This window comes from Westerdykella ornata (genome assembly GCF_010094085.1).
Source record: "Westerdykella ornata strain CBS 379.55 unplaced genomic scaffold EI97scaffold_4, whole genome shotgun sequence".
NCBI lineage: Eukaryota > Fungi > Ascomycota > Dothideomycetes > Pleosporales > Sporormiaceae > Westerdykella > Westerdykella ornata.
In genome coordinates, this window is record NW_022986854.1 from 1,317,684 (window position 1) to 1,331,446 (window position 13,763).

At 53.6% G+C, this 13,763-nt stretch overlaps 4 protein-coding genes across 4 annotated transcripts; all 4 read left to right on the plus strand.

The window, feature by feature from the left end:
• Window positions 1–589: 589 nt before the first annotated feature.
• EI97DRAFT_456495 (uncharacterized protein) lies at window positions 590–2,789 on the plus strand (the record flags this gene model as incomplete). Its single annotated transcript, XM_033800739.1, has 3 exons — window positions 590–671; window positions 745–1,304; window positions 1,362–2,789. The coding sequence occupies 3 exons, from the start codon at window positions 590–592 to the stop codon at window positions 2,787–2,789; spliced, it is 2,070 nt and encodes a 689-aa protein (XP_033656633.1).
• A 2,184-nt stretch (window positions 2,790–4,973) lies between these two features.
• Window positions 4,974–7,348, plus strand: EI97DRAFT_414200 (uncharacterized protein; the record flags this gene model as incomplete). Its single annotated transcript, XM_033796820.1, has 3 exons — window positions 4,974–5,051; window positions 5,091–5,517; window positions 5,568–7,348. The coding sequence occupies 3 exons, from the start codon at window positions 4,977–4,979 to the stop codon at window positions 7,019–7,021; spliced, it is 1,956 nt and encodes a 651-aa protein (XP_033656634.1). The 3' UTR covers window positions 7,022–7,348.
• Window positions 7,349–7,844: 496 nt separating this feature from the next.
• On the plus strand, window positions 7,845–9,275 carry EI97DRAFT_414201 (FMN-linked oxidoreductase; the record flags this gene model as incomplete). The annotated part of the gene is made up of 2 exons (XM_033796821.1): window positions 7,845–8,164; window positions 8,217–9,275. The coding sequence occupies exons 1-2, from the start codon at window positions 7,952–7,954 to the stop codon at window positions 9,273–9,275; spliced, it is 1,272 nt and encodes a 423-aa protein (XP_033656635.1). The 5' UTR covers window positions 7,845–7,951.
• Window positions 9,276–10,280: 1,005 nt separating this feature from the next.
• Window positions 10,281–13,107, plus strand: EI97DRAFT_431310 (78 kDa glucose-regulated protein-like protein). Its single transcript, XM_033797902.1, has 6 exons — window positions 10,281–10,825; window positions 10,878–10,987; window positions 11,037–11,202; window positions 11,255–12,227; window positions 12,316–12,351; window positions 12,402–13,107. Exons 1-6 carry the CDS (start codon window positions 10,585–10,587, stop codon window positions 12,901–12,903), a joined length of 2,028 nt encoding a protein of 675 aa, XP_033656636.1. The 5' UTR covers window positions 10,281–10,584; the 3' UTR covers window positions 12,904–13,107.
• The last annotated feature ends 656 nt before the right edge of the window (window positions 13,108–13,763 follow it).

The window sequence follows — 13,763 nt, forward strand, 5'->3', positions numbered from 1 at the left end:
ACCCACCAATGTAGCGCAGATCTACCTGTTCATATCATGGACAGCCATCGGCAGCCCTGAGCATGTCATTGGTATGCCTGTTTACCCTTCGGCACGGGCCAGAACCTCCTCATGGGTCTCTTTATAATTACCGAACCCTAAGTTGTGCAGCGTTCCTGTCGGAGAAGCGAAGCCTGTTCGAAGCTTGCAACAAGCACTGCTTCTTTCCGTAGGCTCGGCGTTTTCATATCCGCACGGGGAGTAAGCGCACACCGACTTGATAGCTAGCTATAGCTGCGGGGTCCACTTACATTAGAATCTGTATCTGTATCCTTCTCTCGCCGTGATCGCTCCTTCCCGCTAATTCCCTTTCTTTTTTACGGCAGCAAATGCTTGTCCCCTTTCTTCATAACCATACTGTACAGAAGTCTGTGTGTATCGTTGCACACCGTAAATGAGCCACGAGCGAAATCCCAGCCTCGCGGGGGCAGACCAGCGCCCTCAGCCACCGTCTCAACTCCAGACTAGCAATAATAAGGTCGGGCAAAATGGAATTTTAGTGGCTGCTATGTACGATAGTAGCTCGAGTGACTACAGTAGCAAGTCTCAAATGTACATTGGCGCGCTGAATGTGGAAAACTTGCATTTCTATCATCCTCAGGCAGCCGAGTCCCGTAAGATGGTGTCGAATGGTTCGTACCCCTATTGCATGCCGAGTCCATTTTGTAAACCGTCATTAATGCGGAGCTAACATTGTCGAACCAGGGCAAATAAAGACTTTGACAGAGATGCGGTCACTCCAAACCCAAAGGCCCGATGCCGTTGCAATCCCTCCTAGCACTCCTGAGAGTGTGGCAAATCCTAGGTATACAGCCCCGCCGCAGTCTCTCGCACCTGTGGCGACATTTTCGCCCGGATCAATGTCGAGTACACCGGCATACTATACGGATACCGGCGACGTTGAACCGTCTACAGCTTCTAGTTTCCCCTCTTTGAGTTGGCACATCTACCTGAATAATTGTCTCCAAGCCGCACAAAGCATTACGAAAAAGCATGACTTCATCTGTAAGCAGCTTGAGCCTCGCAGCAGTGAGTTGGAAATCGTTATTACGGAGCTCAAAGTACAAAGAACCATCTGCCAGTCGCAGAGTGAAGCTCTAAGGAGATTGTACACCCCCAGAACCGCACTGGTAGACATCAGTCAGGTTGAGAAACTGGTCAAGGAGGCGTTCAACGCGCTGCAGATCGTGAAGAAGAAGTATGGAGGGCTTTCTCAGCTGCTCCTTAGAGTGCTTGGGAGCATAACAGGAAGTAAGAAATTCAAAGTAGGTGCTCAAATACTGTTTGGTTCGTTGTACATTCCGCTAAATTGGGTCACACAGCAATCGCCTAAGAAAAATCGGAAATCCTACCGTTCACCAAAAGCTGCCAACGGCATCGAGATGAAAGAGCAATACGTGGTTAGTCTCTACAAAAAGATAGCAAGCGCCACCCCATACCTACGCTATTTCCGAGGCATTTGCTCCTCGCTCTCGAACGTGCAACTATCTCAGCAGAGAAAAACACTCAGCGCGGCCGAGGAGCAGGCGTTCCATAGGTTCTCCATATGCCGGAAAGTTTCAGCCCATCTTCACGAGCAGCTCCGTCGAGCTTGTCCCCACCACCCTGAGCACCGGGTCTATTTCAATTTACAGGTCAGTGAAACTCTGGACCAATCAATACCGGAATTAAGCTTTTATCTTGCGTTCGAAACCACGAAACTCACCAGGAACGACCCTGGTTTGGTATGGTTCAAGGCGCAATCGACTCTGTTCGCCTCCGAGGCTGAAAAGACGCCAAGCGTGCTCCGGAGCAGCAGATCGAAATCGAAATCGATTTCATACCGCGGGGTCGTAAAGAATGTTGGCCGGAGTATGGCAAAGAGAGGATTTCCAATTTCAGGGAGTGTTCCTGTGGAGAATACCCGAGGTTCCTCATGCTTGGGCGGAGAGCAAGCATGTGCAATTAGAGTCATTGGCTCAACCTGCCTCGCGAACCTTCGTCAACAAACAGGACATTGGGCTGCTGACCTTCCCGATCTTATGGATAAAGGCACATTTACGGCCGGCCGGAATCGGCTGTATTACCCAGAAATACTGTATGACGCCCACAGTCACCCAGTTTCACTGTCACAGTGGATTACCGAAAAGCGTTATGTTGATGTCTCCTCTGGATCGGTTGTTCCAACAATCATCTTAAACTTGATGCGAATCAAGGTAGCACGCTTACTATGCGAGGCAGTTCTGCGGCTCACCCCAACGTTCTGGTCCCAGACCACACTCAACAGTGAGCAACTGTTGATTGTGGATCGGATATCAGGCGGCTTTCTTGAGCGCGTTCTCGAGCCACACCTCAGCGTGCGGTTAGACAAGTGGTCTCAGTCGAAGTACAGTCTACCTGCGCAACAAGTCTCACCAAGAGGTAGCGAGACACTGCTCCGAATTGGAATTATTCTCCTAGAGATAGCTCATTTAAGGCTGGTTCAAGGGTTGAGAGAAAACGAAGCGGACGAAATCGACAGGACTGATCCAAGCTTCAACCTGGTTACGAAGCTTTGCGGTATAAGTCTCCAGAAACAGTTCGGTCGCTTAGACTATGCGAAAGCGGTAGATTATTGCCTTAATCCGCCGAGTTTGGGGCTTGATATTTCTGACGTCGACTTTCACAAAGAATTCTACCAGGTCGTTATTGTTAGGCTTGAGAAGATTGAGAGAAACCTTGAGCTTGCTCTCGAGAGGCAAAGGAGAGTTACGGACTGTCAATACGTATAATGCGATAGCACAAGATGTCTCTTCTATAAGCCCGTCAGTGGGCATACAACGACCGTACTGTGCCAATGCATTGGTACGTACAGCTTGAGGCTTTGAAATGGCTTCAAGCCAACGCTGATTGTCTTGCGAGGCACACATCCCTATGTAGATGTGGGCTTCTGAGAACCAAGTGGAAGGTCTTTGGTTTCGACAGGGCTTTGGGGCGCTGGCCAAGATAATAAAGAAATGGTGGTTTTGCTGGGAGAAGATGGATCCGAGAAGACAACATGGGAAGAATTGGACATTATGAATAATATAGTTTGACTAAGAGATGAGGAGTTGCGCAGAACTTGACAACCAAAACACTGTTGATTCGAGGGTAGTAGAAAAGAAGAGGAATATCTTCAAGAACAGGGGAGAAACATGTCTTTTGCCGTTTCTGGCCTATCCACGGTGAGACCTGGAACAGATGGGATCGGATTCAACGGTGAAGCTGAAGCTGAGTGGACGACAGGATAAGATCCAGGTGGAGAGACAAAACTAGAGCAAACCAAACGTAGCTGCAACATAGCTTCAGAGACTACGTGAGCGAAAGGCTGATGAGTGAGACGCATCCAATCCGGTCATTACTGCGGTCAGAGTTGTCGAGAGCGGTGATCCTTAGTTTCCTTTGAGTCGTGTCTGCGTAGTAATAGGAACTCGCAGCGCGCTGCAGCTGGAACGCCCGGGTCTCTGTCTTCAATGTAGAGTCTGGAAAATGTGACAGTCAGTTGCCTCAATGATGAACAGGTGCGGTATGCGTGTGCCGCTGGTGCCACATTCCACAATGTAATCATTATATAACAGTAGAGCATCATCTGGAAGGCTGAGTGAGCTGTGTCAGCAGTACCACAACCAACGAGGTACGGAATGGAGAATGCAGATCGAAGATGGCACATGCGTTGCAGTTGGAATGGGGGAAAAGGTGTTTGTTGTCAGTGATACCGTACAGCACCTATTCTTTGAGGTGAACCCCTTCTTTAAGGGAGTTAAGCCTAATTAGTTTACCGCCCTATCTCCGTCAACTAAAGGGCGGCAGAATCCTGTTACAGCCTGTCGCGGTGCAAGAGTAAAGAGATTCTCCTAGGATATCTCCTCTCCTACGCTATAATAAACTAAGAAATAAAAACTGTACAGGGACATAGTCTTTACAGCCCTTTCTATCTAATTTGTACAAGCTTCCTCTGTACAGGAATCTTGCAGAAACAGTAGTGTTCGAAACTGCAAAGAAGGGGTTTACCTCAAAGAATAGGTGCTGTACGGTACGGAATAAAAAGTGTGGTTTGAGAGGCCAGAGAGGGCCGGGGACAGCTTTCCAAGGCACGAGCCGTCCGGAGCTAGCGCAAGGAACAGGCTAGCTGCCTTCCACTTTGGGCAAAGTGTCAAACGGCGCGGTTCTTGGCAGGGCCGTCGGAGTGCGAACCAGCACCAACGGTCTCATGGCGAGCGACCCCCCAAGCCCTGAGCAGCCTCACCTCCACCTCCACCCTTCCTCTCAGTGCTCTCACTGCCACTCGTGCCACTCGTACCACTCTCGGGTTGCGCAGAGCACACACTTCGCGCCCAATTCCCCTTCTTCCGGTCACTCTTTTGCCTGCGCGGCTCCATTCCCAAACCGACCCTCCTTTCGGCTGCACGCTCGCGCCCGTCTCTCCTTTCCACCCCCTTCCGCGCCCAATTGTCACCCTGCCGTTGAATCTCACCTCCATCACCGCCATACGACCGATAGCAGAACTCGCGCCGATCGTCTTCACCAGCTGCGCCAATTCTTTTATATATCCCCTCCCGCTGCCGGATACTCCCATCCGCTCCTGAAACGCTTCAGACTTTGTCGCGCTTCAGACTCTCGACGCCCCCACAGCTGGTCTATGTCTATCATGCGCAGTGCGTAAGAGCATCATTCCGAGCCGGCACACCCCCTTACCGCACGCCTCCAGCCTTAGACCCAACCGTTCGTTGAAAACCCGTCCCCTGTCGCTCTTCCGAACTTCTCGCCAGTGGTGTGCAGCTGGCCTGTCACCACCCTACCACATCTTAACGACATTCACGGCTCCCGAGCGTAGCTACATGTTTTAGCACCGCGCTCAAGTCACTCCTTACACCAACAGCTGGACTGGAAGCCGTTGCCGTTGACCGGATACCTCTCTTAATACCCTCAAGCCGCCAACCATGGGTTGCTGCGGCGATCGCGAGAAGGCCATTGCCGTGAGCGAGGAACAGAAATGGGACTATATTGTATGTCTTGTTGCAATCTCCTCTCGAACCTGCTGACTCTCTTCGCAGACCCTGTCCGACTTCAAGTCTCGTTCCTGCCTGACTCCACTCTCCTATGCATGGCTGTGGATTCTCGTCATAATTTCCGTCGCCGTCTACGCTGCCGATGCCTTCACTGCCGTCAATCTCCTCGCCTTCAACAAATGGTCTAGTGAGGTGCGCCCCAAGGTCAGCTTCGATGTCGCCAAGTGGATCTTCGCCGTGTGCATCATCCTCTCCTACGTCTTCCTAATGTATCGCTGGCTGAGGGCATGGCGCGTCATTCGTTCTGGAAGCGTTACTGAGAGCTACCTGGAACCTCTCGCTGCCATTTTTCAAAGTATGCGTATTACAAGAAGGGGTCAAGGCTGGCGTCGGTTCTTGGTCTTTGCCGAACTGACGAGAAGCAAAAAGGGCGCCGATTATCTGGCGCTCTTCGTCTACTTCCAATTCAAAGGTAAGCCACAACGGCCGCGCTGCCCTATCATGGTACCTAATTCTTCTTAGGCGCGCTCCTCATCATACTGGCACAAGGGCCCCGCATGGTCATCAATGCCTTGACCCTGTGGGCCGTCATGCAGGCCCAACTCATCCCTGTTGGTGAACATGCTGCTCCCAAAGATCGATCGCCCGTCCTCCAGTTCTTCATGAACATCGAGACTATGACCAAAACCGGCAACACGCGGGAAACAGTCATCTATTTTGCCATGCTGTTTTCTCTGGTCATTTGGGTCATCGCTGCCCTGTCTTTGTTCCTGTCCCTCATATTCTACGTGTTCTTCCTGTGGCATTATATTCCCAGCTCCGACGGAACCCTGACCCAGTACTGCCGACGCAAAGTCGAAGCTCGTCTCGGAAGGGTCGTGAGCAAGAAGGTCAAGAAGGCCTTGGAAAAGGAGGATCAGAAACGCCGCGAGGAGGAGAGTGGTCTCAAGAAGAAGGGTGATACCGAAGGAGCTCCAAGGGCGCCAACTCTTCCGAAGCTTGCAGGCACGGACGAGGACACCGCTTCAGTGTTTTCCATGAGCACCTCGACCACAACACTGCCGCCTTATGCTCCCAACGGACCCACGAGGTCCAACACAACCAGTACCAACGCCACATCAAGGACTCTGGCCATGACGCCCTCGCTGCCTTCATTGAGCGAACGGCCGATTCCCAACCGATCTGATACGTCCTTCACCTACGCATCGGACGCACCTCTTCTCAGTCAGGCTGGAAACATGGGAATGTCCTCGCCTGTGCCACCGATGCCCCAGCTTGATCGAGAAGGCGACTATTTCCAAGCTGGACCTGGGCCTCGTCCCATGCCTCGTGGTCCTCCTGGACGTCCATTCTCGCCCATGTCCCAGGGACGAGCCCCTCCGTACTCGCAGCGAGGCCCACTCCCGCCCGTCAAGACGTCCTTCTCGGATGGTCGTGGGACCCCGTCCGGGCAGCTGATTTCTCCCCTGCCTAGCGAAACCGGTACGCGAAACCCACCGTACCCGTCGCAGGGCCAGATCGCCGACCCGACTTTCTCACCATATGATAACCGAGCCCCCAGAACGGGACCAGCGTACGAGATGTCGCCCGTAGACATGACACCTGTAGACAACCGTGGCCCGCAAGAATACGATTACCCGCTAGACATTGCAGACGAGTATCAGCGTCCTCAACTGCCCAACGCTCTTCGCCCAGCATCTCCGGCCCAGCATACAACCCAGAACACCCGGACATCGCCCCCACCGTCGCGGGCCGGTACGGCTCCTCCAAGGAACCCTCGTGCAGGTCTTCCAGCTGCCCTACAATCCGCAATACAACGGCGCGAAGCCTCGCAACCTCTCCCGAACCGGGGTCCTAATGGCATGCCGCAGCAAAGGAGCGCCACGGCGCCTCTGCGACAACCGGGGTGGACCCATGATCCCTATGCCAGGAGCAACACTGCGGCGCCAGGTGCTCAAGGATACAACGGATACTAGCCAAGTCCAGCAGCTGGGAATGCGGGCGTACGGACACGATTTGATACCATGACTGATTGTTTTTTCTTTTCTAGCTCAGTTGCATGGATGCATAATGAGGCGTTCATCATTTCTTCGACGGGATCGTATCCAAGGATTCGATTCCGACTTTCCGTAGGCGACATATATGGGAGGATTGACGATGCTTTTATGTGCAGATACCCTTTCACCAATCTACTCGCTCCTATGGGCGGAGCCACGGCCAGCTGGATTAGCTCTGTGTGAGCTTTGCAGGAGCTTTGGGGGGGCTGTAGTGTCCAAATACACAGAATGGAGTGTTTTGCAGAGAATGTTGCCTTTCGAGAGCTACTGCTAAGTCAAGTTCGCTCTCTGACGGACTGACAAGCAGCAACAAGTTCCTCCCCCTTGGGCCCGCTTCTGGTGACATCGAATGCTATGGAACTGCTGACAAACGACTACTCGCACCGAGAAAACCGGTGAACCCTCGGCACTAGGGGTGAAATACGGTTATAGGCCGGGTAAGAGCCGTCACGCAGGCCGACTTATTCCCTGGTGAGGCCTAAAGATCGGCCTTGAGTGCACCTCAAGTGAAGGGTAGTTAAAAGTGGCGGGAAGCTGAAGCTGGGTGACAAATCAAACGTACGCCATACCTGATTGGGGCATGGTGGACCGGCGCAACCTCATCGACAAGCTTCGCACGTCACCGTCCAAGGTGCGCTGGAACCGCGGGTAGACTATCGATATAAAGCCGTCATGGAGACGTCTTTGAGGGATAAATTTTTGCTCTACAGCGCTCAATTGCTTTTCCCTCCCTGAGATACAGATACACTCATTGTGCCTGTTACTTCTACACATCTAGCATCCTTTCACACTTCATTCAACCTTCACGAGTTTGATACCCACCGGAATTTAATTCCGAAAGCCACAATAATGACGGGCGAGCACTCACATCACGGCTCGAACGTCCAGGTGAAGGGGGAGAATCACCTGGAAAACAAGGCTGCGCCTGGAATCTCCTACTTCACTCCCCTGCAGGATCCTCCAGCGGGCACTGCCCTGACGATGAAGGATGGCAGCAGCAAGATCCCCAAGCTGTTCACACCCATCAAGCTCCGAGGTTTGACGCTACAGAACCGCATTGCTGTATGTTACATCACTCGTAGGAATCGCAATCACGCATACTAACCTGCCCCAGCTCTCCCCTCTGTGCCAATACTCGGCGCAAGACGGCCACCAAACAGACTGGCACCTCACGCACCTGGGCGGCATCATCCAACGCGGGCCCGGCCTCACCTTCGTCGAAGCCACCGCCGTCCTGCCCGAAGGCCGCATCACGCCCGAAGACTGCGGCCTGTGGAAGGACTCGCAGATCGAGCCGCTGCGCCGTGTCGTCGAATTCGCACACAGCCAGAACCAGAAGATCGGCATCCAGCTTGCGCACGCCGGCCGCAAGGCCAGCACCGTCGCGCCGTGGCTGAGTGCCGGCGATGTCGCGGGTCCCGAACTCAACGGCTGGCCTGATAACGTCAAGGCTCCGAGCGCGATCCCTTACAACGAGCGCCACGCCCAGCCCAAGGCGATGACGAAAGCGGACATTGAGGAGTACAAGCAGGCCTTTAAAGCGGCCGTCGAGCGCGCCGTCAAAGCCGGCGTCGACGTCATCGAGATCCACAATGCGCACGGGTACCTGCTCCACTCGTTCCTGTCGCCCGCGTCGAACCAGCGCACGGATGAGTATGGCGGGAGCTTCGAGAATCGGATCCGTCTAACGCTCGAGGTGGTCGAGTTGGCGAGACAGACGATGCCGAAGGATATGCCTTTATTCCTGCGGATCAGCGCCACGGATTGGCTCGAGGAGGCTGGGATCGAAGGCTGGACGGTCGAGCAGACGTGTAAACTCGCGCCGTTGCTGGCGGAGCGCGGAGTGGACCTGCTCGATGTGTCGTCGGGAGGTTTGCACGAGAAGCAGCATATCCACGGCGGGCCGGGGTACCAGGTGCCGTTTGCCAATGCGGTGAAGAAGGCGGTTGGGGATAAGATGGCGGTGAGTGCGGTGGGGAGTATCACCGAGGGGAAGCAGGCGAATGGGTATCTGGAGGAAGGGGGTCTGGATATGGTTTTCGTGGGGCGCATGTTTCAGAAGAATCCTGGGCTGGTTTGGTCTTTTGCGGAGGATCTTGGGGTCGAGGCGAGGTGGGCGAATCAGATTCGGTGGGGGTTTGGAGGGAGGGGTGGGAAGAGTGGGAAGGCTTAGGGTGAATGATCCATTATGCGTATAGATATCCTTAGATCTATAAGAAAGATTTGACACAGTCATGGCAGTACACAGTATAATCATCCTGGACCATGCGATATTCAACTCGATCCTTCATCTATAGATTGCCATTCCCGCCACAGTTCGATCTCCCAACACTGCAGCCTAGCAATCACGAACATCAATAAAGACAAGTATACCTCCCCGTCTGGCTCTTACAAGTGCAACTCCCCTAGTCCTCCAGTGACTCAAAGCCTTGTCTACTACGTGGCCATACTCGCACAAAACGCCTATGCCTTGCACGTGCCACTAAAGTACACGTATCCTCTTCATCCAATAGGGACTCATCGCCACAGCGGCTTGTTCTAAGAGCGCCATTGGTGGAGCAGGATAAAATAATAAAAGAGGGCCGATTACTTGAGGTTTTGTCAGTTTGCCGCTGAGGTGAGTGAGGCTGAGACAAAGAGGACAGGTTGGCAAGTTTTAGGGTTTCCAAGATTGGCTGATGGCGGAGGAGAAAGTTAGGTTGGCTTGGTATTGGACAGGTGGCTGATGCGCAGGGTGTGAGAATAAGGTGGCGAGGGGGGTAATGGTATGTTGGTTCGGGAGGGCGTGGTAGGAGAGATATGTAGGCAGTATAGGGCTACAATGGTTGGGAGAGGAGGTGGAAAGGTGCGGGTACTACATGATAGACTAGATTACCACTTGCCTGTACAAACCGAAAAGGGGGGAATCAATTGATCAAGAAAGAGAAGAGGCAACACAGAGTTCCCCGTACTGTGTACCACAGTATACTTTCTACACAGTACAACACTGCGGCGAAGCGGGCCCAATTCTATAACCATCGAAGTTTCCAGCACGAGGCGAAGTCTACCGCTGAGGAGGAGCAATTGAGGCTGGAGATTTCCGATCCGGCAATCGCCTTACCACTTCCGCACCTAGCGCGCCAAGACCTCCGCTGACCGCCTTCACCGCGGCGGCATAACTGGCAACATCGCAAGGTGGCCTCAAAAAACCTCCAGGTACGCCTCTCGCGCCATATAACTCCCCACCCACCGCCCGGAGATCCCTCCTCCTTCACTCCTTCAATCCTCCACCCCATCAACCGCCCCAATCAACAGCTCTCCTCTTTTTCTGTTTCTTCCTTTTTTGAAAGATACCCGGGGACTTCTATTAGAAGCTTGCCCATTTCATTTTCCACCCCCTCCCCCCAGAGCTGGGAGATTGATTTCCTTGCTTTGCTCGACGCATAGCGGGCGGTCAATTGGGATACGTTCTATACAGACACACCTCCTCACACACACCCACAATGGCTCGACGGTCGAGGGGCGCTCAGCGCTCCACCTGGAGCATCGCTCTGTACCTTCTCCTCGTCCTGGTCGGCGGTCTGATGCTGGCCCGGACAGCACGCGCCGACGACACAAAGGAAGCGGTCAAGGACGACTCTGGCAAGGTCCAGGGTCCTGTCATTGGTATCGATCTGGGAACGACATACTCTTGTGTCGGTGTCATGAAGGGCGGAAAGGTCGAAATCATAGCCAACGATCAGGGTAAGTGGAGACGCATGTACGAATGTTTTCGAGCGGCACTGACAGCGCCCAGGTAACCGTATCACTCCTTCCTGGGTAGCCTTTACCGATGAGGAACGCCTCGTTGGTGACGCCGCGAAGAATCAGTACGCCAGCAACCCCCACCGGACCATCTTCGACATCGTAAGCATCCCTGCCGTCGCTCAAATCGGATTGGTACTGACTGTGGCAGAAACGTATCATTGGTATGAAGTACAACGACAAGTCTGTACAGCAGGATATCAAGCACTTCCCCTTCAAGGTCGTCAATAAGAGCGGTCAACCCCGCGTCCAGGTCGAGGTCCGTGGAGAGGAGAAGACCTTCACTCCGGAGGAAATCAGCGCCATGGTTCTTGGAAGTGAGTGCGCATGCGTAAATTGCCTGCATACTCGGTAACTAACAAATCACAGAGATGAAGGAGGTTGCTGAGAGCTACCTCGGCGAGACTGTCAAGAACGCCGTCGTCACCGTCCCCGCCTACTTCAACGACGCCCAGCGTGCCGCCACCAAGGACGCTGGAACCATCGCCGGCCTTAACGTTCTCCGTGTCGTCAACGAACCCACCGCTGCCGCTCTGGCGTATGGCCTCGACAAGACCGACCAGCCCGAACGCCAGGTCATCGTGTACGATCTCGGAGGTGGTACTTTCGACGTCTCCATCCTCACCATTGAGGAGGGCGTTTTCGAGGTCCAGGCCACCGCTGGAGATACACACCTCGGTGGCGAAGATTTCGATAACCGTGTCATCAACTACCTCGCCAAGAAGTACAACAAGGCGAAGAACGTCGACATCACCAAGGACCCCAAGACCATGGGTAAGCTGAAACGCGAGGTGGAGAAGGCCAAGCGCACGCTCTCGTCGCAGAAGACGGCCAAGATTGAAATCGAATCCTTCCACAAGGGCGAGGACTTCTCCGAGACCCTGACCCGCGCCAAGTTCGAGGAGCTCAATAATGACCTCTTCAAGAAGACGCTCAAGCCGGTTCAGCAGGTTCTGGACGACGCCAAGCTCACCAAGGACCAGATCGATGACATTGTCCTCGTTGGTGGTTCCACCCGTATTCCCAAGATCCAGCAGATGCTGGAGGAGTTCTTCGGAAAGAAGGCTCGCAAGGACGTCAACCCCGACGAGGCTGTCGCTTACGGCGCCGCCGTTCAGGGTGGTGTTCTCGCTGGTGACGCCGCCACGGGCCAGGTCATCCTCATGGACGTGAACCCTCTAACTCTCGGTATTGAGACGACTGGTGGCGTCATGACCCACCTCATCAAGCGTGGTACCACCATCCCCACCAAGAAGAGCCAGATCTTCTCGACCGCCGCCGATAACCAGCCCGTCGTCCTGATCCAGGTCTACGAGGGCGAGCGCGCAATGACGAAAGATAAGTGAGTGTTTTATTTTCGTTTTCCCCTTCTTCACCGTCATCAGAGAAGTGCCCGACACAAAGCCCTTGTTGCTAATCATTCTCAACAGTAACCTTCTCGGCAAGTTCGAGCTCACCAACATTCCGTAAGTAGCCACAGCTTTCCAAGTTGAGATCATGAGCTAACAATTTGTAGTCCCGCGCCCCGTGGTGTTCCCCAGATTGAGGTCACCTTCGAGCTCGACGCCAACGGTATCCTCAAGGTGTCTGCTGTTGACAAGGGCACTGGAAAGTCCGAGACCATCACCATCACTAACGACAAGGGCCGCCTTTCCCAGGAGGAAATCGAGCGCATGGTTGAGGAAGCCGAGAAGTATGCCGAGGAGGACAAGGCCAACCGCGAGCGCATTGAGGCCCGCAACAAGTTGGAGAACTATGCCTACAGCTTGAAGAACCAGCTCAACGACGACGAGGGCCTTGGTGGCAAGGTTGAGGATGACGACAAGGAGACGCTCCAGGACGCCATCAAGGAGGCGCAGGACTGGCTCGAGGAGAATGCGTCGTCGGCGACGAGCGAGGACTTTGACGAGCAGTTTGAGAAGCTCTCGCAGGTGGCGTACCCCATCACGTCGAAGCTGTACGGCTCGGCGGGAGGTGCGGGCGGCGAGGATGAGGAGCCTACCCACGACGAGTTGTAGAGGGGGGTTTCTGTTTCTGCAAAAGTCCATCTAGCACATGACATATTATCTTTGCATGAGCGAGCCACGCTGGCTGGGGCAGACCGAGAGGTGCCCCTTGTACACTATAGTTCTTGTTAGAGCGCAGAGTGGAGCCATAGTCTAGACAGCGGGTGGTGAACTTGAACGGAGTCTGGGTATGTTCAATGTGAAATGTTTTCCAAAGTTTTGGATTCAGTTTTGTGTATGATGAGTGATTGCATAGGTGATACCGAGGTGTGGTCTGTCCAGGTGGGAGAGGCGGATTGGATGGCTTGCTTTCGAATGTTGCGTCTTCCCTCCCTCCCTTGCATAATACTGCGGCTTTCCACATCCGACTGAACATCCGGCTGCAACTCCTCTGTAGGTGGAATTGCCTACCCGGCAACAAGCTAACTAGCTACGACTTAAATAATGCGAATTTTCTTCTTCTTTTTAAACATACTGCTATACGTAGAGGCGCGCTCTAGAGGCGCGCTACGAAGCTAATCGCAGGAGACCTCCTCTATTGCTGCGCCCTGCTAGTTGTCTAAATTGGATGTGGAAAACAGCAGTACAGAGGAAGTGCAGGGGGGTGTTCAGTCGGACGTGGGAGGAGGCGGTAGACACATTCCGCGACTGCCCCATTGAGCAAGTAAGGAGCAAAAAGAAGGAAAGAAGGGAGGGAGGAGAGCAAAGGGCGAGGGAAGAAGAAAAAGCTTGATTTGACGACGTCTCCTCCCATTCTGTTTCCTTCCTCCTCTGATCTCTTCTTCTTCTTCTTCTTCTTCTTCTTCTTCTTCTTCTTCTTCTTCTTCTTCTTCTTCTTCTTCTTCTTCTTCTTCTTCTTCTTCTTCTTCTTC

Coding starts and splice junctions, on each gene's coding strand:
- EI97DRAFT_431310 (XM_033797902.1), top strand. CDS start 10,585: ATGGCTCGACGGTCGAGGGGCGCTCAGCGCTCCACCTGGAGCATCGCT. Junction 10,988..11,036: donor ACCGGACCATCTTCGACATC/GTAAGCATCCCT, acceptor TGACTGTGGCAG/AAACGTATCATTGGTATGAA. Junction 12,352..12,401: donor TTCGAGCTCACCAACATTCC/GTAAGTAGCCAC, acceptor AACAATTTGTAG/TCCCGCGCCCCGTGGTGTTC.